Source organism: Falco cherrug, chromosome 3, assembly GCF_023634085.1.
Source record: "Falco cherrug isolate bFalChe1 chromosome 3, bFalChe1.pri, whole genome shotgun sequence".
NCBI lineage: Eukaryota > Metazoa > Chordata > Aves > Falconiformes > Falconidae > Falco > Falco cherrug.
The window spans coordinates 17,242,050-17,265,183 of record NC_073699.1 but is presented as its reverse complement, the minus strand read 5'-3'; the positions used below and the strand labels follow the sequence as shown (position 1 = coordinate 17,265,183).

Genomic DNA, 23,134 nt, shown 5'->3' with positions numbered 1-23,134 from the left:
TTTCCCATTTATAACAGAAATAGTGCTGAAGAGCAAGATGGAAGAAAAAAAAGCCAGCATTATTTTTTCTTCCTCTCCAGAAAATTCTTTATACTCCCAAATATCTCTTCTATGCTTGCTGGTATAAATTATCCCTAAACCTATGGGGATTAAGACAACATTTTCACAGAGATTGATTGTCTCCTAACGGTCTGCTGTAGCCTTCCAGTGAAGCTGCTAATACTGGGTATCTTCCAAGACCAGATCCCAGACCCTTCTCTGCGATTCTCGCTCTGCTCCAGCATTTCTATTTTATTCTGTTCCTCTGAAGACCTTTCCCAACAACCGTTATAATGCAATCTGCCAGTGATATCACCAATGCACTCCCCTCATCTGGCCAGATTTGGACAACTTTCTGCAAGCTGCTGAGCAAGCAGGCTTTGCTGGCTCCTGTCTCTTAAAACACCAAAAACAAAAAGAAAAAATAAAAGCTTCAGATCCAAATATCCAAGCTCTGACTTTCAGGAGAACTGAATGATGCAGTGAATTCAAACTGAAATTTCACTTCAGATGTAATTTAAACGCAAACCAGTGACTTTCAGGCTTACCATACACCTAAGTGGCACCAAATCCAATGTTTTCTGGAGTTGACTGAGAATTGAGTTAGTCCTTTCAGGTAGATACTCTTCCGTTTGCTTTAGAGGATGACACAGACATAGCTTAACTCAGTAGCTAATCAATTATTTAATTTTATCCCTAACTAAACAAAGCTTGATAAATATCAGACACTTTTAAATTGGGTTTAATTAGTGTTTATGCATGTATTTGAGGGTTCTGATTCACAAGCTGGCAGCTCCATGCTGAAGCAACCTTGTCTTTCTGCTAGAAGCTACTGCCCTGTGCCCATTCCAGAGGCAGCAGATGGCCCTCAGACATGCAGGGCTTGGGTGCCCTCATCCTAACGGGAAGCAATCTCATAAACCTTATCACGATGCCTTCGTTCAAAGGGAGCAAGGTCCGTGATGCACAGGAGGAGGAAGGGACATCAAAGAGGCAGCCGGGGAGGGGCCCAGCTTTGAATTTCCAATTGTAGGTAAGAGGCAGTTCAGGAACAGCTGATGAGAGTGATGAGCAGCGCAGAAAGACGTCAGCACGGGGAGAGATGGAAGAGATTTCATCTGCTTCCTTCAGAGACCATGCAAACAAGGAGTGACGTAGTGGGAGCGTGTCAAAGGATTCATGGTCTAGAGAAGTTATGGCTACCTACCGTGTCTCCCAGCACACAAGAGCATCTGGCAAACCAAAGGAGCTGCACTTCAGCAGATGGATGTTTTAAGAGTAAAAACATCTGCAGATGCCATTCTCATCGTCAGTTGAGACCAGAACACCACCAGAAAATGAAGCATAGCCACAGGGACGCTCCCAGTTGGCCTTGCAGAGACTACCCTGCTCTGGGGGAAGGAAGGCTTGATTCCCTCGGCGCAAGCCATGCCATGCCCCTCGCCCTTCGGGCTGGAGCAGGCCCTGGCCTGCTTTGTGCGCCAGCACAGACACAGACGGTCAGGTGGAGAAATCAGCCAGGATCTAAAAGGTGCAAGATCCTTATCGGGACCCAGCGCTGTACTCAACAGGGAAAGAAAACATGAAGGCAGAAGCCAACCATGTGTTGGTAATTACAAAGAAACACTTTAGAGATGTATTATTCCTGATACTTATTCCTACTTCTCTTCCAGAAGTCCCTGATACCAAGGTTTGGCGAGTCTTTGGGCTGACGCTGCGGTTCTCAGGCTTCAGCACTCCAAAATCGAAGCAAACAGCTTCTCCTGACGGCATCGCTCACAATCCCACCAGCTAACTAGCTCTGTCACCTTACGGCTTGCCTAGATCCAGCAGACACAAACACAGGCGCGTACCGAACTGGTGTGGGAAAACCGCATCCCATGGGCAGAGGAAGATGTGCTCTGAAACGTGCAGTTTTGCCAGCATAACCACATTGGCCCTTAGGACCTCTGCCTGGAAAGCTGCAGTGCTGGAAGTCCATGCTTCTTCGTGCCCTGACATAATGAGAGGGTGCATTTATCTATCATACTTCATTTTAAATAAATATCAATATTTTTTTCCTCTGGGCTTTCCTTTCTTGTTTTGTCAAGAGCAATGATTGTATCATAGCCAACATTATGATGCAAAATCAGAGGGAAATAAATGCATTAGAAAGGTGGCATCACCTAAAGAGATGTGATGGCTGCTTGCATTAACTCAAACATCTTTCTCCCTGAAGTCTGACCCCTAGGTGTAAATCAGAGAAGCCTGACGGGACATAAAAAGAAGTACTATCCTGTTGACCCAGTTTTCATAGAGAGCAGTGTGTATAATTATTGCGGCTGCCTGCAGCTGATAAACCAATCCTGTGTGAGGTTAGAAACGATCCAGGCATTTACTGGTGACACAGCAGTACGCTAGAAACTGGCAAGGCAAACCTGCTCAGCCACAGCTATGCTGGAGGGAGGTGTGGTGAGGCATGATCCGGGACCGAAACAGCTCTGCTGGCAGATGTCCTCGGCACAGAGAAAGCTCTACAGGCTTCTGCTTAGGTGCCTGGTTTTGTTCAGGAATGGTAAAATAAGTGATATCACAAATACCTTCTTTTGCAAAAAGGTAGGAGCTGCACAAGGGCTGTGTGTACGGTGCACCAACCTGCAGGAATATCAGTATTTTTCAGCAGTAAATAAGGCACTCTTGGAACTCCTGCATTGCTGCAGGAAAACTGCTCCCCATGGGAAAAGTTATACCACTAAAAGTGCAATTTTTTTTCCTATAAATAGCATCAGTGCAAAGGATTTCTGCCAGAGAAGCTGTGACACTGAGAGTGCCCCTTCTGTAGGCCCCAGCAGATGCCATTGTGCCTGCAGAAGTCCACAGCAGAGACTAGGAGGAATTTGCTGAGATAGCATCCTCCGTGTCTGTGCTGATGACGCCACTCCTGTACATTAGCAGGCTACGATCACCCGTGATAGGGTTTGCAGTGCTGAGCTCCAGCAGTTATTAGGTTCATGCAGCGTGTTTTCCCCACAGATGAGGCTGGTGCTCCCAGGCTGCAGAGCACCACAGGTCAGGCAGCCAGGTGTGAACATGACCTCCAGATGTTCAGTGGGTTCTTGTGGCCCTGGGAAAAAGGTTTCTGAAAAATTCATCATGGTGCAAATGCAGCCTCTCACAAACCACTGGCTTGTCACCCCCTTTTGTCACCCCTCACACAGACTCACCATCCCTTCCCTCATTTCTCAGATTTTCACTTTATTTTTTCACAGATTGAAAAGTAGCAGAACACAACATATATATGTGCGTATATGAAATTTTGATTTTATGTAGGGTGCGTAACTTTTTTAGACCGCCCAACTGGGGTGCTAGAGACAAGGTTTTATATGTTTTGATTTTTTCACAACTAAAACATATTTCTATGTTGCATTTGATGTGTTGCAGTGTCTCGGTGTATACCCAGCAATAAATAGTAATATAGTTGCTACTAATTCTTCTAAAATAAAGTGACCGACTTGGGAAAGCATTTTTCCTGTAACTTAAGGTAAAAGCACAAATGGATATTATTATATAGGCATAACTTTCTATTCTGTCTTGGTTTTGTTTATGTCATTGGGGAAGGGATTTAAGTTCAGCCAAAGCATTCCAATTTCTATTGGAAAAAGAAGGTGAGATTTTTAAGATAAACGATAGTTGTCCTACACAGCCTAATACATTGGTATTAATGGTAATGGTATAATGCACCATGTAAAAAAAAAAAAAAAAAAAAACAAAACAAAACACTAATTCCTGTATCTTCCATTACAGCTTATATCCTGGTTTCATGCAAAATTGGAGTAAGCTACTAATAGTAGTGGACTTCCGAAAGACTTATTCTAGATTAAAAGATTCTCATCTGCTTTTTGTGTGGAAACTGCAAATGTTACTTTAATACAAACACAACTGATCTCTAAACCAGCTCATTACAACTCAGATCTGTGTTAAGTAATAAGCATGCTACATTAAAAGCATCAGTACAGGCAGGTTTTCCTTTAACAAGATTTCCTCAAGACCAGCCAGCTAATGAGTGGGGTTTAATCATGATACTGAACCAATTCCCAGGAGTAATTGAGGTTTGGATCCAAATACAGAAAGTATACATCAAACATATGTGTCCCCACAGATCACCAGGTCTGCGTGGTCCATACCCCCATGAAATACCATGTTTATAACATGGCTTCTGCAGTCATATCTACCAATGAAACCTCAACTATGCTCCCTGTGACACAGCCTGGGGACAACGCAGTCCCTTCTGCTCAGCAAGCCAAGCACAACACAGGTCCTCTGCTGAGAAGAAACACCCTACCACCGAAGCTAACCAGAAATTATGGTATTGCAGCCCTTGTTTGCTCAATACCAGTTTGCTGTGGAGGCCAGACCCAAATACAACCCAGCCTGAACTCTCTGTGGTGGCTAAAGCAGTGCCGCGGGACCCTGACTGCTACGCTGCTGGGTCAGCTGCATCCTGGTGGCACTCAGATGTCACCCATCGCCATCTCAGCACTGACAGCCACCCTGTGTGAAGTGCTGTGGTTGGGAGAGACAGGTCGCAGCTCCTCCTTTGCTTCTGCTTTCCTCCTGCAGAGATCGTGCTTTTCACAGCTCGGTTATTAAGGCAGATGGCTGCCTGCAGAGCCCAAGGCAAATGGACAGATGGTCTCTCCTCCCCTCAAAACTACAAGCTTGCTGACCTTGTCTGTTTTCTTGGCTGGAATCAGTCAAAAACACTTTACTGTAGCTTCCATTCCTGTTTCCACATAGGGTAAACTGGGACCAATGTGATCTTAGTTTTCCTTGTCTGCCAACACCAGGGACCCAACACCAGGCTGGGGCTTGCCACTCAGAGCTGAGCTTGAACTGCTCCTAAACTCAGCGGTGCTTCATCTCCTTAACTCAAGTTGCTCCCCTACTACATTTGTTCCAGATCTGATCAGGCAAGGATCATTCAGCGCTTCACCTCTATATAAGCCAAGCAGCACATTACCTTTGTTCATACTAACGATTGCATGCATTTATGATACCATAAATGCTTAGAAGAGCCTTCAGGATCCATGTGGCTTGGGAGGAGGGAAGAAGAGATAGTAGGGAATATACAGGAAGAATTGATATGGGAATATACTGACCTCAGAACAAATTTAAACTGATATTGATACAAGCTCTCACATGGAAATGACTCTGACCGATCACCTGGTGACCAGCTCCATCCATCTGATGCTGTTCCCCTGGATGTAAACCTGAGAAATTATGGAGGGAGGAAAAAACAGAGGTGACCCAACCAGTGCTGCAAAGCACTGGGAAAATTCAACCCTCATCTTCCAGAACCAAGATGGGAGGACCTGTGTGGAAAGACAATATGCAGAAGTTCATGGAGGGCTAGCTGGCTTCTCACAATCCTTTCTGACCTAAACTTTTCTATGATTCAACTCATAAAGTAGGACAGAGGGGGAAATCCCAAAATATCCTTCATGATGAGGGCTAAAAGAGTCAGTTTGGTCCATTTGCAACCTATACAATACCTTCTCCAACCTCTGCAATTTCAGATATTGGTGCTGTGGGAGCCACAGACAGAGCAAGGAGACGAGCAGGTGCTTGGTGAGACGCTGAGGCCTTTGTGTTTAGACCGGAAAGTGTTACAACAATCTGAAAATTGCACCAGAGTTGCTGAAAAGAAGCCTGTAGAAACTTACTGAATATGACAGGCCTGCCCCAAAGGCTTGTGAGCTTTAGCAAACCCTTCAAGAAGCCTGGTTTGAAACAGGAATTTGTGACAGAATTTCAAGTCAATGGCTTTACTGCAAATATTCTACACTGGACTCAATCTTCTTTCCTTCCCTGTTTTATAGTAATGTTGCCTTGTGTCCTCTCCCAAAAATCTGTTCTTTGCACTGCTTTGTTGTCCTACAACCTTCCACTGTAAGATTTCAAACCACAAAAAAAGCAAGGAATCCAGCTGAAGAAGGAATGCAGGAGACAGGCAACCCCGTGCAGCGTAATTGCCCAGTGATACATTTTGGTGTCACGAAGCTGATGTGATGATTTCTCGGTAAGGACAGGGTAGAACCTGCTGAACTGAGGGGGAAAACTGCTAGCTTTTAGCTCACAGAGCTCTTGACTTGCTGCTGAGCAAAAATCCCTCACCTACTTACTGAAGTCAGTCCTGTGTCACGGCAGCTATAGGAATCACACAAGTGGCCCATTACCAAGTGAAAGCTCTTCTCCAACTGCCTATTTGGTGACCATATCAGGAGGCAGTAGGCGAAAATGGAATGCAGTCTTGCCTACAGGGCTTGCTCTAAAAAAGGGATTACTCGGGGAGTGGAAATCCAGCACAGATTGGGAGTCTTAAGAACCCCTCTTTAGCTGCCCATCAAGAGTGGGAACAGCAGGTGGGACCCACAATCACATCAGTGTCCCTGCAGAGCTTACAAGCACCCTCAGGCAAGCCCTCTGATCCCCCAGCTACCCACATTTCCATCTTGTACCCAGCAGACTCTGCCTGAAGCAATAAGGGGCACCAAAGTTTGTCCTCAGGAAGATATCAAACAATTCCCATGTCCCAAACTTTTCCCTTCCCACTCCTCTTTGGACACTGGGCTGGCCCCCATTCTTTCACCCCTCAAACTGTTTTTATCTTCCATCCCAAGGAAGCAGCATTTACACCAGTCCAAACCCTCCAGCTCATTCATGTGCAGGCTGCTGGCCCCTATTTGCATGTCTCCTCCAAAGCTTTCATTTGGCAGGCAGTCTGGAAAATGCCAGTGTGCTACATTAACCTGCGTTTCTCTCCTCGTTCACCATTCTTAATCAGTGTTTGGAAATGAATTAACATGGACCTAAGCCACAGATTTGCATCTGAGCTTTCCTCCTGTTCAGAGAAGCTGAGCTATCACCAGAGCCTGGTGAAGAGTCACCCCATCCTCACACAGGACCTGAAAGCCACTGTACAGCAGCAATTCCCTGTCACAGAATTCCATCTTTGGCTTGAATAAATAGTCATTGCGATTTTTTCCCCCTGTTTTCCCACCTCCAAGCCACAGTCATTTGGTCCAGGTACTGAAGCTGTTCAGAAACTACCAGCATTTCCAGCTTAACCAAAGTCTTTGCCTTCAGGCAATGATTGAAGAAAAAGGGAGCAGTGAGAGTGGATGAGTTAACATTAAATGTCTCTGTAGACACATTAGGAATGAATATATGAGTTAGTTACTACTGAGTTTCATGTGTACATGTGATAGATAGGTCTAAGTTTGCAGCAAGACAGTTACTCTGATACCACAGGCTTTGAAATAGCTGCAAGGTCAAAGAGACCAGATGACCTCCTCTGCTCTTCCTCAAGTGGCCCATCTCACGAATAAGGTGCTAGGAGGCAAGCTGAGGTCTGAACTCCCAGTGTGTCCGTTTCCATGGTGCAGTCTCTCCTACACACTGCTATGCTTGGGAGGCAGATATGTCCATTAACATCTGTGGTTAGTAACCATCAGCAGCAAATGACCCTGCTAAGGGTAATTACTAGAAACAGCACTGTGCCAGGGACAGAAGTTACTCGGACAAACTACCAGCACCCATCAGTAGATAACCACCCTTCTTCCCCAAGATCTTTCTCATAGATTTCCAGCAGTGCCAAACCACTTGGCAGCAGGAGCAGGTCCACACGGCACCTTTTGCGCAAAACAGCAATGCAGTGATCCACTGACACACCCGAGGCATCTCAGAGCTACCCAGCTTATGGTGCAGGCCCTCCTCCACCAGCTGCTGGTCTTAGAAGAGGCTGTAAAACCTGTATGGGCAAAGCAAGGTAAGCGAACTTTGTCTGAGCTCTGAGCTGCCATAGGACTCCAGGTACTGAGGTCTGCTGGTTTAAAGCTGTTCAGTCTTGATTATAAGATTGCAGGCACGTAACACACCTACACTCCTTATGCTGTACCATTTTAATTGAGTGACCTACAAATGGGTTTTCCAATTTTCCAAGTATGGAAAAGTTAAGGGCAGTTGGGAATCTTTATCACACAGAATAATCCAGGATATTTCCCATTTTTGGACTCCTGGGGAACCCCATCTACTCAGTGTTTGGCAGACAGCAACTTCTGGGACTCTGAGGGAGGTGTATAATGACTCTCACACTGCCAGCTGCACTGGAGAGAATGACCAAGTATGTATATTTAATGATGTAAACATGACCTTGCACCTTCCAATTAGAAATATCGTGATTAAATTCCACAGCACGCACACACAGAGCCTTTGGCTTCATAGACATAATACCATCAAGGATCATTCTCTGTTAGTTTGGGAGGCAGAATAACAAGGGAAGCTGAGAAAAGCATAAGCTGAAGGCAGAGATACCTTCTGGTTAAATATAGGAGCACTAACAGTGTAATAGCTATAGATATCAGCATACATACCTACCTAAATTTCTCATCTCATCTATAGGTAGAACTTGCTACTCTGAAGCATTTAGTAGTCTCAGCTCTTAACTCATATAATTTTTGTGGTGGTCCATTAAAAAAAAAAAATAATAAAAGGAAAAAAAGCAATGAATGCACAGTCCTTAGTAAGAAGCAGTGCTAGGTGGTCCTGAAGTGACATATTCTTGGGTTGTGTTTATGGTCTCAGCAAAAGCAAGTTCCATTCCTCATCGCCTTTTCCCATGACACTCGTGGGAGGGTACATCTACACTAGAACTGGACTGGAGCTATATTGATACAGGAGGGTTATCCTAGATCCTTTAAACATTACGGTTTGGATCTGCAGATAAGTCTTAATGGAAGTGAACAGGAAGCAGAGATGTTCCCTGCTTCACAAACACACAGGCAATGACAGGTTAGAGAAAACCTGGGGTTTCCCAGATTCCCTTGCTCTATTCCTGCATGCAGTGTTGGACCATGTACTTCGGTACTCTAAACCTCCCTCCCCCCCCCCCCCCCCCTCCTCGCTGCACATCTCGCCAGCCCTTTCAGAGCTAAGGCAGGCAGTGTGGTCAGTACAACACACTTGGCCCTACAAGATGGGGTCTGAGCCTGGTTAAGTGCCTTTGCAATACAAATGATAACAGTAACAATAATGGTTGTAGCACCCTCACCTCTTCTTTCCTTTCTAAGGCTGGGTGTAAATAATGTTCTTATCTTCTAAGAAATACCTCTGGCATCTCTGACTAGGCGATAAGTAGAATGAAGAGAGACACTTAACTGCTGATCAAGAGGGAGGAGAGTGATTAGCATCCTCTGGGGAACACCTTGTTGATGATGGCTGCTTTGCATTGTTAAGGCTGTAAGAAGCACGTAAATTCCTCCTCCACAGAGCTCTCAGCTGCTGATGAAGTCAGTTCTGCATTAATCCCTCAGCACACTTCTTGTCAGGCTGATTTCTGATCAAAGCTTTAGTTGCCACTGCAGTCATAATTGCAACCCTCTGCAACCCTGCCCAGTTTGGGAAAGGGACATAGTCTGAATGTCAGTAGGAGGAAAGACTGGGGACTTAGGTGACACCAAGAATCTTCTGAAGTAAGAAAATGAAACAAAACCACCCTGCAGAGCAACCAGTTAGTACCAAGGCTGAATCGATTTTTGGAGTTGTCATGTTTGGGGTTGTGGCCCTGGTTCCCTGGTAGCTGGGTTTGATACGCTGGGTCTCGGCAGTCCCCTGGCATAGCCCATCAGTGCACAGCCACTTCTGGAGACTTAGCCCAGTCTCTGCCATGCACAAACTTCACCAAGGCAAGGAGAAACAGGCCCAGTGAAACAGCATTCCTCCTACAAGGTTAAAGCCGGACTAGCACACAAGCTTCCTGAAGCTTAGACTAATCTTGAGGAGCGGATCAATGCAGATGTGTGGGCGCAGCCCACTGCATTGATTTGCATTGGTGTGTGTCAACAGATCTGGGTGCTCTCTGTCCACACCACACTCAGCAGTGGAAGCAAATGGCATTCATGGGGCTCTGCACCCAGGCTGGGATCCTGTACTGACAGTCCTGCTCTGCAGCCAGACCGAGATGGTCAGCCTGGGTAGCGCTGCAATGCACCCTGACATCTTGCTGAGGCATCCCTAGCCTGGCCAACAAAGCACAGACATAAGCCCATGCACACTGAGGCTCCTTCTGCACTGCAGGATCAAACTGGGCTTTAAACATCTCAGAAAACAGCTGTGACAGAAGGTCCCTCCATCCCAGACATGCTTGCTCTCCCGGCAAAGGTGGGCCCCAATGTTTCCTGAGTCTGGTTGCGCAATATGAAAAAATGCCAACCACATCAGAATGACATCTACATCTAGCAACAACCTATATTTGGATGGTATAGGAAGAAAATACAGCCTTACACTTTCAATTACAGCCCGCTTCTTAAATGAGGCAACCCTAGCCCATAGTAATGATGTGCTTTCTCCCCTCTTTTTACACTTTTTATCTCCCCCTATCATTGCTCACATGAAACATCCATTTTCAAGCGTGGTATTTCCCTTTCTAATAAAATGCAGCAGGAGGTTCCACAGGTTAATTATAAATTGGTTTAAAAAACATTTACCAAGAAGTGTTTTAAATCCATTTCCCTTAATTTAATTTGATGCAGCAAATGTCTTGCAGTGCAAAGGGGAGATGCAGCTTTATTGCCACTATCTGCCAGATGAACATGCTCATCATCAACAGTGCAGGGAGTGATAAGTCTCTTATCTGATACAGAGAGACAAAACACTCCCTCTTTCTTATCAACAAATTGAGTTATCAGCCAAGTGAAGTAGTTTTTCGGTAGCCTTTCTGACTGCGTTTTGCTTTTAAATCCATACTGGCAGCAAATGTTCATGGATATATTTGCCTCTCTTATGTTCATTTCAAAATGCAGCAGCAGCCATAGATAAGAATGCTTCATCTCCCCAAGACGTCTGGTCTGAGTGCTGTTAAACAGTTCTGAATTTTCTCTGATTGCTGTAAACTAAACTACACAGAAAGCAACAAAACTGACGCTAAAACAGTCATACAAAGAGCTTAGAGGAACACAGAGGCTGTAACACTGCAGCAGCAAAGCCTGCTGACATGACCATCACCAGCATCTTAGGCCTCATTTCTCAGTGCCATCCCTTACTTCTGGGAGCCTGACCTGAGACAATTGGGACCCAGAAAACTTGGACAGTGCAAGCCCTGATCTAGCCAAGGTAACGCTTTTGCTATACCTGGCTACATATGCCCAAATCCATTCAGAATTAACTGCAGAGCATAATAAAGCTAGAGAGAATTTGGGGTTATCAGCCATGTGACATTATTAGGGGACCACAACATCTGAACACATGAAAAGGTTTTTGGGTGTGAAGAGTCAGCAACCATCTGATGCCTTTTGGAGGCTTGGCTTGTTGGTATGTTACCCGCTGGTGTTCTCTCTGTGTTAGCAGCTAATCTGAAAGGCTTTGCACAGAGTACTACCCATGAGAAAGGTGTCAGCGTCACACTAACTTCAGCAGAGGACAAATGCACTCAGTTGTTCTCAGTGCTAGAGTCAGTATCATTTTGGTTGAGTGGGGCTGGAAAGTTAGTTTCATTGGGAAAGCTCTAAAAAATCTTCATCCTTGACTGCAGAGGCCAATCGTGCTCATTTCCAACTCACCAACCCATCTTTTAAATGTGACTGTTCTCTTCCATAAACCAGCAGAAGGCATGGCTTGACAGCAGAAACTCACAGACAGCTTAAGGCAGAAGTGTTTCTTGCAAATTCCTACAAACTCCCTGCTACAAGCTCATCTTCCTCCCTCCCATAAAGACGTGATCAAACTAGCACTGAGATTAATACAAGGGTTGATGACAAGAACACCATCATTTCATCTGCTGAGCAAGACAAGCAAAACCTGTGAGCGCTCTTGAGCTTGATGAGCATGGAGCCCAAGAAGGGAGCTCAGACTATCTCCACCAGCAGCTTGAACCAGAGCTCTGGACTTTGCATTGGTCCAGATGAGCAGATTGCATACACCATCCACCTCCCCAGAAAATCAAATACACCCACCTAAGAGTTGCAACAAGACCAGTCACACCTCCAATCTCCACTGTTTCCCAAAGCCCATACATACCTACTTTTTTAGAGATTCTCCCTCTACAGGACTACTTTCTTTCCCAGAATGTTTTCCTGTGGCTGAGCCTGTTAATTAGGTAGCAATCAGATGCCTCATCTTTAAAGCAGCTATTTTGCAACCAGCTGCATTTTTCCTGGAAGGGTTATATACTCTCACCTGTTTGTAGACGGGACAGGATTGTTGGATATTAATTCTTGAAGAGACAAGAGATAATTATAATAATGGCCCAGCTGACAATAGTTTCAATAGTTTCCAGCCTTGCTGTCAGCTGACACATTCCTTCCTCTAGATAATATCTGATACGCTCAGATATTTCGGAAGCTGTGCCTCCACAGGACATGCTGTAAGAACTACAGCAAGCTCCGTGCTCCTCTGCTTTAATACCAAACCCGCGAGGAAGCTGCTTACAGGAGGGGTGGTTTATTTTCCTTGAACTTTAATAAGGAACCTCCCTAATAACTCCCAACCCTTCCCTTCTTTCCTGCTGCAGTGGTGCTCTGGAGCTCCTTCCCACTGGGTGCACAGGCTCTGCAGATGCCCTCGGCACGGTGCTGAGCAGAGAGGGACCCTGCACTTGCAGGTGCAATATGGCCATGGCTGCACACGCATGGGTAGGCAGAAAGACTCATTCCTGCTGCCTCACAGGTGATACTCAGTCCTGTGCAAGGGCATGGAACAGGGAGCATCATTCAGAAACTCTCACCCACCAGTGTTGATGGGCTGGAGCAATGCAATGGGAGAAGCTCTGATCCTATCTGAGCTCTAAAGATCAAGGCTTTTAAAATTAAGGAAAGTCTTGACAGTGTTGATACCTGAAAGGATCATTAAGTAGTTGCAAATAGCCTTAATACTTTAAAGAGGACTTAATCAAGCAGAGCTGGGACATCTTGACAATCTGATAATTGCAGCATAAAATTCAGAGAATGCGGAGGCCGTGGGATGCATGACCAGCCTTTTGGAGCTGATTGTTCTGAAACAGCTCTTCTTTTTCTTTTTGAAGAGAAATTCAAATTACCCCGACTTTCAGAAATAACTATCTTTTACAAGAGCCTTGAAGATCTTCTCTTTTATCGTGCACTTAAATCAGTGCAGATTTCCTGTAATTCACCCTTAAACCACAGCTGGACAAAACTTTCTTCTATCAAGGAATGCCAGAGCTACTGGTGGTAGCTTGGTCCCTCCCAGTTATCCATGTCAAAAGGTGTTAATTTGCGTAGGAAGGGCTGATTCCAACTCTACTCATATTTTTGGGGTTGCTTCAATGGGACTTTGATTAGTTTACAGGTAGCATATTTAAACAACAAAAATAGCTAGCATTACATAGCTGGCACTGAGATTTTAAAATAGCTGTCTATGCATCTGAAGAGCTTCATTTTATATAGTTAAGAATAAACGAATCAGGAGCTGCCCTGTCTGTAAACAAACTAAAATTTGATACTGAAGTAACTGTGATGGTTTGAAAGAACTGCAAAGTGAAACTGTCTGTAAACAAAGGTAAATTAACAGCTGTGGTAATTTAACCCTGAAGCAAAAAAAGGTAAAGGCTGCACGCTGTGGAAAAACCAAAGCTGGTGAAAATTATTTTATTCTCTGTATTCAAAAATGTTAATTACATTACAATGAAGATGTTTTCCTGTCTTTCAACCCTAATGTCCTCTCCAAGTTTACACTCATACAGAATAGGATAAAGCAGGTCAAATATATACTGATACACAGGTGCCTAATGCCACACCACCTTTAAAAACCGCTAATGTTTTTATTTCACTGAAGACTTGATTTCATATGCACTGTCAGATTAAAAAAATCAACACCTAAAACGTTTGGTTTTAACAATTAAGAAATTAAAACAAGTCCTGTTTCATATGCATTGTCAAACTGAAAAAAATAACGTCTATAATGTTTTCTTTTAACAATCAAAAAATGAAAAAATAAAAGCCCTAGCTTTAGATCCAGGGCAGGATCATTCCAAATCTCCTTTGGTTTGGGTTGAAGGCTGGTGTTTGCAGCCCAAGCCAGAAGGGCAGTTGAGGCTGTATCCTAATCCTCTTGATGACAAAACTGACTTTTCTGGGGTTTCAGTAGGTTTCTGAGGGACGTGGTACTCACTGCAGTGCTGGGGGAGCAGCTTAATATCAGCACAATACTTTCCTTCCCAGCCCTCTCCCCATTTAGTTTTCTTCTATTTCCTTCTGTGCATTTCTCTTTTCTTGTTGGGAATGAATAGTCTGAATTTTTCCATAGTAAGGATCACAGGCTGGCAGATTATGAGAAGCGTGGTGCGGAGGAAGAAGCTACCATGTTTGCTGCAAGGGCTCTTGGGCACATAGGTGAGAAGATGAGGGAGAATGAAGTAAATAAATGACACCAGGTGCCACTTTCACTAACCCCCTGACATCACTATCTGAAGATGGACATCCACAAGGTGAGGATGAAAGCAGCCTTGGCTTCCAAGAGCAGAAGAGACCTTAGTATTTGATATGCACTACAGCCAGTTTCAAAACTAGCACATTTTATTATGGTATTTTATTTGGTTTTTATTGTACTGTTGTGATCCTCTCATTCATACTTACTGATGACACACATCTACATTGCCTGCTGCTTTCTTCTGCACACTTTATTATCATTCTAAAGACTTGTAGCCCGTGGCTGGGGCTGCTGTACTGGGCTAGCAATGATGGAAACTGCAGTGGTGCTGGTCACTCTAAATCTTCAACAGGAGGTGTATTTCAGTCTGGTTTTCACCACGGTACACAGACAAGGACAGTGGTCTTCCCAGACACCTGCATTCTCTACCTGCTGGGGAAGTCCATTGAGAAGATGCTTATTAGCGTAGCACATGAGCCTGAAAGAGAGGGGTAGGAAGATGTTATTAATTTAGTCAGTGCCATGCAGCTTGCAGAAACACTGTCAGCTTCTGCCTACACACATCTCGCCTCCTATTGTTAAAGAAATTACAGCCACTGAAAGAGGTGAAAAAGTAGCATGTTTCTTTTCTGCCTTTTACAGTAATAAGGCAAATCCAATTCTTCTTGACTCCATAGTGTGGGCCCAGCTTTTTGGGCTGGTGTCCTTCGGGGTAGTGGTGGAGACATGACTCCCTGCTCAGGTGCTATCAGATACGCAAAGGCGTGCTAGCCCATTTTAATGGCTCTGAGTGCAAGGACCACATCTGTTTGGATAAATGTCTCATACAAGGACTTAGGACTTTCCAGGACTAGTTAATATAGAGTTAGTGCTTTCCCATTTCTCACCAGTAGAAGACCAGGAACCTGCAAAGCTATGGAGAGGTCAAGTGAAAATTTCAACAGAAATTTCTGAAGATAGCTATGAGTTCCTGGTGACCCTACAACTATTAGACAGCTTATTGTCTACTGAAAAAGAAATTGCAGATGTCGCCTGAAAATGAAACGTGCAGTAGGTGGCATAGGCACGCATAACATTACGATTCGTCTCAGGGGTTTCCAGATGCAGAAAGGTGTGAGAGCTTTTTCCACTATCTCTCTCAGGTTTTGCTTTCATTTCTGCTTCTCACAGGTTCCCACTCTGCCATCACACATAAATTCCACCCAGGCTCCCAGCTCAGCCCCCTCCCATTTCCTATTCATCACTAAACCCCCCGTGTCAAAACAATCACATTGACTCTGCTGTCTCCTCAATGTTATATGTGTGTATTTATTCTTTCCGTATAACAGCTATTTTGTCAAAATGGCCTTTTTACTGGAGATTTATACTTACTGATTTCATACCTTGCCAGTGCTCTTTTACAGCTGGGGCTGGACATAAGAAACCAGAGCGAAATGTCTTTCTTCATCCACGCTAAAACTGCCACCTAAGAGCTGCACCGGTACAGCTTAGAGCTGGCCCCCCAAGAAAACAGCGAACTCACAGTCTGCATGAGACCTGAAGAAATCCTATAGAATATTTTAAAGACTGTTTCTTTGGAAGGCTGTATTGTTTCAATAGCACATTTCTTCCAATCTTCCTTTCCTGTTTTTCCATTCCTGTGAACACAGGGTATTTTAAGAGTCCATCTGTTCATGTTACTTACTTATTCCTCACTTCCAGTCATAATCCTCTATGATACTACAGTTAATTGTTCTGCCTATGATTATATTGCAATCACAAATGGGATTGTGATTTTCAACCCTATCTGTACTGGAGTAATCTCAGAATATTTCCACTATTACCAGCTCTGGCTGAATTTCAACGGCTCCTACAGTTTTGAGGACATTTATTGTGTATCTGGCTATTCTGATGTCGTTCTTAAATAGATAAAAGTGCCCACACAGTGTTTTACACTAGTTGTAACTAGATTAATCTGGATCTTGTACCTTTCTGGCTGAGTTCAGGCCTGCCTTTAGTCACGTTATTTCCATTCACAGCAGCAAGATCTACTACAGACAGAGGGTGATATTATTTAAAAATAGCACGAGGTATTTTAAGCCATTTCTGAGCAAGGCTCAATACGATTCTGAAAACGTCAGGAGGTGAAGCATCTACATCATGACTACACAACGGCTTTTGGTTGTTTTATCACCCTTTCTGCCTGAAACTGGCCCTCCTTTTCCAACAGGACTCGGGGCAAGAGGAAAACGGTCCAATTTTTCCTGCAGCCCTCCGCTGTGCAGGGAGTCTTGATGTTTGTAAACGCTTTGCTTGGCGAAACGCTGCCCAGCAGAAACGGTCGGCAAAAAAAAAAAAGGAGTGCTTGTTTGTTTGGGGGTTTTTTTTGGGGGGGTGCAGCCCCTGGGGCTTGTAAAGGGGGGCCGGGGCAGCCGCAGGTGCCCGGGGCGGGGGCTGCTGCTGCCTCCCGCGGGCGCGGGCCGGCCGGGAGAGGGCGCGATGGCCCCACGGTAGCGGCGGCGGCCGTGGGAAAGGCCCCCAGCGCCGTGCGGGTGGGAGGGGGGGATCTGGGAAGGGGAATCTGGGAGGGGGGTGCCCCCGCCCCCCCGCATTCCCCCCCCCCCCGCGCCTGTGCTCGCCGGGCGCTTAGCAAAAAGCTAGGGAGGGGAGCGTGTAAATAAATAAATAAATAAATAAATAACAAAAATCCCAGCAGGGTGCCCGCGGTGGGGATGGGACATCCGCCTGGCAGCGTTCTGGGGGGGACACAGGCAGCGGGGTGTCCCTGCGGGGTGTCCCTCTGTCCACCCCGCGTGTGCGGAGGGCAGCACGGGGAAGGGGCGGTGGGATGCGCGGGGCGCGGCTCGGCGGGGGCTGGCGGCGGCCCCGGGGGAACCGCAGGTGCGTGAGCTGCGCCCGCCCGGGCGGTAGGAGGGGGGCGGCGGTGGCCGTGCGTGTCGCCGGCAGTTAGCGGTCTGAGGGGGCCGGGGCGCCGGTGCCGGCGGGACCCGCTGAGGTAGGGGCGCAGCGAGGGGCGCCCCGTCGGAGCTCGGCCGCCGCCGCTCCGCGCCCCTTCGGGGATGGCCGAAAGGAGAGGAGGCACCGCGGGCAGGGGCTGCCGGTGGGGTCAGAGGGGGGGCGGCACAAGCCGAGGAAGAGGCACACCCGGGGACCGCCGAAGGGAGCGCAGCGCGGCTGCAAGGTGACCCCCGTGGGGCTCTGCCTCCGCCCCCCCAGCCTCCCTCTCCCGGTTTAATCCCCTGCAGGCGCCGGCAGAGGCGGGATAATCAAGCGGCGGCCGGGGCGGGGGGTGCCCGAGCCACACACGCTCCTTTGTGCCGGCCGGGAGCCCGCGCTGCCCCCGCCGCCCCTCTCCCCCGCGGGGCAGCGCCCTCGCTGCGCGCCGAAGCCCCCCGGAGAAGCGGAGAGGAGAGGGCGAAGCCCCTTCCCCGGCCGCCGCCATCGGAGGGCACCGCGCTCTCCCTGCCGGAAAGCCGGCGGGAGGAGGGGAGCGCCGAGGAGCTCCTTTTTAATCCCTACTAGTATTTTTTTTTTTACGATGTTTACTTCCGACCTCTCCTCCTTGCGCGGCTCGTAGTAAAAAGCTCCAAAAAATAGTAAAAAAAAAAAAAAAAAAAAAAAAAAAAAATACATATAAAGGGCCGCGGAGCGCTGCGTCGCCCTCTCCGCCGCACCGGGAGGACCGCGCCGCGGCGCATTTCTCCGCGGGCGGGGGGAGAGGCGCGGAGCTGCGCGGCCGCCCCCTCGCGGCGCGCCCTTCCCGCGGCGGGAGCGCGGAGCCCGCGCAGCTGCCAGGGGCGGGCGGGGAGCGGCGGCGCGCACAGAGGGAGCGCGCACACAGGGCCCCGCGGTGCTGCCCCCGCCCCGCAGCACCTCCCGCCCGCCCCTCGCCGGCGCTTTAAAGGAGGAAAGCAAGTAAACTTCTATTGTACCGGACAGAGCGCGCCGCGCCGCCTTGGACCCTACAATCCGCCTCACGCCGGGAAGGCGGCTTCTCTCCGCTGCTCCGTGTGGCTTTTTTTAAACCGTGGTGGGAGGAAGAGATCAACGTTCTCCCGGCGTTTTGCCTTTTTTTTTTTTGTTTGTTTGTTTTGTTTTCCTTCCCCGTCTTTGCTGGCGGTTCTTTTTTATTAATTTTTATTTTTACATTTAAATATATATATAATTTTTTTTCGCCTTGTTTTGTTGTTCCCCGCACCGCCCGCAATAATTGCCTCGCTACGTTTCGCAGCTGGCGCCTTGGAGAAGCCGGTGAGTTGCGGGGCTCTGCTTTTCCCATCACTCGATCCCCCGCGGTTGTGGCGTTTGGACTGACACGGGCTGGTGACACCCGGGCTGCCGGCGGGGCTGCGCTCCGCGGACGTGGATACCGACGGTCCCTCCCGAGGGACGCTCTCCTCTGCCGGGGCACCGGCGTTGCCCATCCTTTTCCTTGCGCTCGGATTTTTTTTTTTTTTTTTTTTTTTTTTGTATATTTTGGGGGGGGGGGGACGGGGGGCGGGAGAAGCATTTGCTGTCTCCCACGTATGCGCGGGCAGCTTTATGGTTATCGCACATATTGCTTATATGTATACATATGCATATATATATATATGTATATTTGGCAAAGTTTGCCAAGGTCCCTGCCCGTCCCCGCGCACTGCCAGCACGCCCAGGTGGGTGGCTGGGGAGCAGCCTGGCTCTCGGCTGGAAGCCGCCGGGCGCTCGCCGCCCCTTCCCGCCCAGCTCCCGGGACGCGGGGGGCGGGATGGGGATGGCGACGCGGCCTCGGGAGCGAAGGGCCTCCGTGCCGGCGCCGGCCGGAGCGGTGCCCCGTGCGAGCGCGGAGGGGCGGCGGGCGGGAAGCGGGGCCGGGCGGCAGGCGGCCGGGCTGCGGCAGCCCCGCCGGGGGAGCCGCCGGCCGCGGGGAGGGCGGCCCGGGAGTCGGCAATCGGGTCGCGCCGCCCGGTCGTTTTGCCGAGCTTGGAAGGGGGTGAAGAGAGGTCGTGCGGTTTTTTATTTATTATGATCAGAATGAATATTTTTTTTTTTAATCGCGAAACGCGGCTGCGCGTTTCCCCGGCGGCACGGCGCGGGGAGCCGGGAGGGAGCGCTGCGCGCCGGGGGGGCCGGCGGCCCCGCCGGAGCCGGGGGAACCGATCCCCGCGGCGGAGCGCGGCTCACCCGGGCGCCCCCCTCTTCCCCCTCCCGCCCACAGGCACCAGCCGCCGCGATGCCGCTCAGCGCCGGCTTCCCCAGCAAGAACTACGACTACGATTACGACTCGGTGCAGCCCTACTTCTACTTCGAGGAGGAGGAGGAGAACTTCTACCTGGCGGCGCAGCAGCGGGGCAGCGAGCTGCAGCCCCCCGCCCCGTCCGAGGACATCTGGAAGAAGTTTGAACTGCTGCCCACGCCGCCCCTCTCCCCCAGCCGCCGCTCCAGCCTGGCCGCCGCCTCCTGCTTCCCCTCCACCGCCGACCAGCTGGAGATAGTGACCGAGCTCCTCGGGGGAGACATGGTCAACCAGAGCTTCATCTGCGACCCGGACGACGAGTCCTTCGTCAAGTCCATCATCATCCAGGACTGCATGTGGAGCGGCTTCTCCGCCGCCGCCAAGCTGGAGAAGGTGGTCTCCGAGAAGCTGGCCTCCTACCAGGCTGCCCGCCGGGAGGGGGGCCCCGCCGCCGCCCGCCCCGGCCCGCCGCCCGCCGCGCCGCCGCCCGGCCTCGCTGCCTCCCCCGCCGCCTCCGCCGGCCTCTACCTGCACGACCTGGGCGCCGCCGCCGCCGACTGCATCGACCCCTCGGTGGTCTTCCCCTACCCGCTCAGCGAGCGCGCCCCCCGCGCCGGGCCGCCCGGCGCCAGCCCCGCGTCCCTGCTGGGCAACGACACGCCGCCCACCACCAGCAGCGACTCGGGTGAGTGGGGCCCACGCGTGCTCGGGGCAGGGCGTGGAAATCCGCGCGGCGCCGAATGCCCCCGCCCCGGGGCTCGGCTGGGGGAGCGGGGCCTCCCTCCTCACCCCCCCGCTCCCCCCCTCCCGCCCCGCGTGGGCTTTTTTAAATGCCACGTTAGCGAGGCACAGAGAGGCTCCCAGGGAGTATTTCCTGGAAAACCGGCCCAGTTTTCCTTCCAGGGCTGGAGGGACGAAAGGGAGGGGGAAGAAAAAAAGGAGCGGGGGGGTGGGGCGTGGGGAGAAACTTTCATAACGGGGTCAGAGTCGGTCGGTGTCCAGCGCGGTGCCCCGGCGAGGCGGGCTGCGCGGCCCCGCGGGCCGGGAAGGGGTTAGCCCCGGCCCCAGAGCCGCGGGGGAATGTGCCGTCCGGGAGGTGCTAGTGAAAGTGACTACGGAGGAGTGAATGGGGCTGGGAAAGTTTTAGAAATGCTTCCTTAGGTGTTTGACAGCCTGTTCCGCTCCCTCATAAATTTGGTTTGAAAGTGAGTTTCTACTCCAAGCGCCACAGCCTCCCCTGGTTATTTCGGGGTTGTTGGTTCCTTTCCACCCCCCCTTCGATTTTCCACAAATTAGCAGATCAAGAGCGCTTCGGCAAACGTCTCTGAATACACATGTGTGTTAAGTAAGCTTTCTTTTGAGGCGTGGCCAAAGCCTTCTAAATCCTTAATTAAGGGCAGCTTGAGTCTGGGAGCTTTATTGCGCTGTACTGCTGACAACCGAGGTTTAACTTCCCTGCTATCTTTCATGCGCTCCTCGGAATTACGCAAGATCTTTAAAACTTTTTGAAACCAGGGAGCCGGGGTTTGGAGCACAGACCTGTGTCCTATTATTGCACTCGAAGCCTTGCTTCCTTAAGGGAAAGGCTCCTGGGGAAAGCTGAGTCCAGCAGCATCAAATGGGTTTAAGAAGGGTTTGTCAATGGGTTCCTCACCATGCAAGCTCAGAGTAACCTTCCCTTATAAATACAGCGGTCTTGAGAGCATTTGCGTAGATCAGCTTATGGATTTTGTTTTTTCCCTCTCCCCTTGCAGAAGAAGAACAAGAGGAAGACGAGGAAATCGATGTAGTTACATTAGCTGAAGCGAATGAATCTGAATCCAGCACAGAATCCAGCACAGAGACGTCAGAAGAGCACAGTAAGCCCCACCACAGCCCACTGGTTCTCAAACGGTGTCACGTCAACATCCATCAGCACAATTATGCCGCGCCTCCCTCCACCAAGGTTGAATACCCAGCTGCAAAAAGGCTAAAGTTGGACAGTGGCAGAGTTCTCAAACAGATCAGCAACAACCGAAAATGCTCGAGTCCCCGCACGTCAGATTCGGAAGAGAACGACAAGAGGCGAACGCACAACGTCTTGGAGCGCCAGAGGAGAAATGAGCTGAAGCTGAGTTTCTTTGCCTTGCGTGACCAGATACCCGAGGTGGCCAACAACGAAAAGGCGCCCAAGGTTGTCATCCTGAAAAAAGCAACGGAGTACGTTCTTTCCATCCAGTCGGACGAACACAGACTGATTGCAGAGAAAGAGCAGTTGAGGCGGAGGAGAGAACAGTTGAAACACAAACTCGAGCAGCTAAGGAACTCTTGTGCATAGGAACTCTTGGGCATCGCTTACAATAACCCAAACTAGACTGAAACTATGATAAATATTAATGTTTCTAATATTGCTCATGAACTACACCAGTCCGTTGAGTATGGAACTATTGCAACTGCATGCTGTGCGATTTAACTTGAGACTACACAACCTTGGCTGAATCTCCTCAGGGTTTGGCCAGAACCTCAAAACTGCCTCATGATTGATACTTTGGGCATAAGGGATGATGGGACATTCTTCATGCTTGGGGATGAACTGTTCAACTTTTTTTCTTTTAAAATTTTGTATTTAAGGCATTTTTTCATATGAGAATCCAAAAAAAAGTCGTCCCCAAATTGCTGTATATATTTACACATCTTATTGCCATGTAAATACCTTTAATAAAGCCTTTATAGAAAAATGTGCAACATTAATACGCAACAGTTGTGGCAACTGGATTTATACTTGTCTTGAACTTCTGTGCCATAACATTTCACAATTTTTTTTTATTTAAATACATTTTTCTTTTAAAAATGATTTTTATTTTGTTTTTAGATAAATAAATATTTGCCCAAAATATAATTAGCTAAATTCTGTGTAAAGACTTTCCTTTGTTTCCCACTGTTGTCATTAGATGCCTATTTCCATGACATCCTTCTCCCTGTCATCATGGCAGTGACCTGACAAAAGTCAGTGGGGAGTTAGGTGAGAGAAAAATGATGATGGTTTGGCAGCTTAGTTGGGAGTTGAGTTTCTTCCCCTTCTGTTAATTCAAGTAGACAAAGTGGTTGCTTAATGTGCTTTGTTGGTTCAACCAGTGTTGCCACCAATGTCTCCGTGAAGGTGGTAGGAGCGATGTTGTTCTTGGCTATGGTCATCTGCCTGCTGAAAGTACAGTTGAGGTGGTGGATTTTTACACCAGTCACCCCAGCATATAGGCTCTGCATTCCTTCCAAATACATATAATTAGATTTTTGGGGCATGACCTTCATTCTGCACTAGAGACCCAGCTATGTATTTTGAGGGCTGCTTTGTAGTAGGCTCACCTTAATTGCTTCCTGTTTGAGTTTGAACAGAAGTTAAATGGGATAAGAAAATAAACTGAGATGGTGAGTGCTGAAGTTGTTAAAACAACAGAGCGGTTTCCCTTTTTAAGTGCTGAAATC

At 48.5% G+C, this 23,134-nt stretch overlaps 1 protein-coding gene across 1 annotated transcript; it reads left to right on the top strand.

Moving 5' to 3' along the window:
* The first annotated feature begins 18,364 nt into the window (after positions 1–18,364).
* On the top strand, positions 18,365–22,559 carry MYC (MYC proto-oncogene, bHLH transcription factor). Its single transcript, XM_055705830.1, has 3 exons — positions 18,365–18,708; positions 19,655–20,357; positions 21,427–22,559. The coding sequence occupies exons 2-3, from the start codon at positions 19,670–19,672 to the stop codon at positions 21,987–21,989; spliced, it is 1,251 nt and encodes a 416-aa protein (XP_055561805.1). The 5' UTR covers positions 18,365–18,708; positions 19,655–19,669; the 3' UTR covers positions 21,990–22,559.
* Positions 22,560–23,134: the final 575 nt, after the last annotated feature.

Bases quoted from the DNA above. Each gene is read 5' to 3' on its own strand.
- MYC (XM_055705830.1), top strand. From the start codon at position 19,670: ATGCCGCTCAGCGCCGGCTTCCCCAGCAAGAACTACGACTACGATTAC. The intron at 20,358-21,426 runs GTGAGTGGGGCC...CTCCCCTTGCAG, and splicing joins CACCACCAGCAGCGACTCGG to AAGAAGAACAAGAGGAAGAC.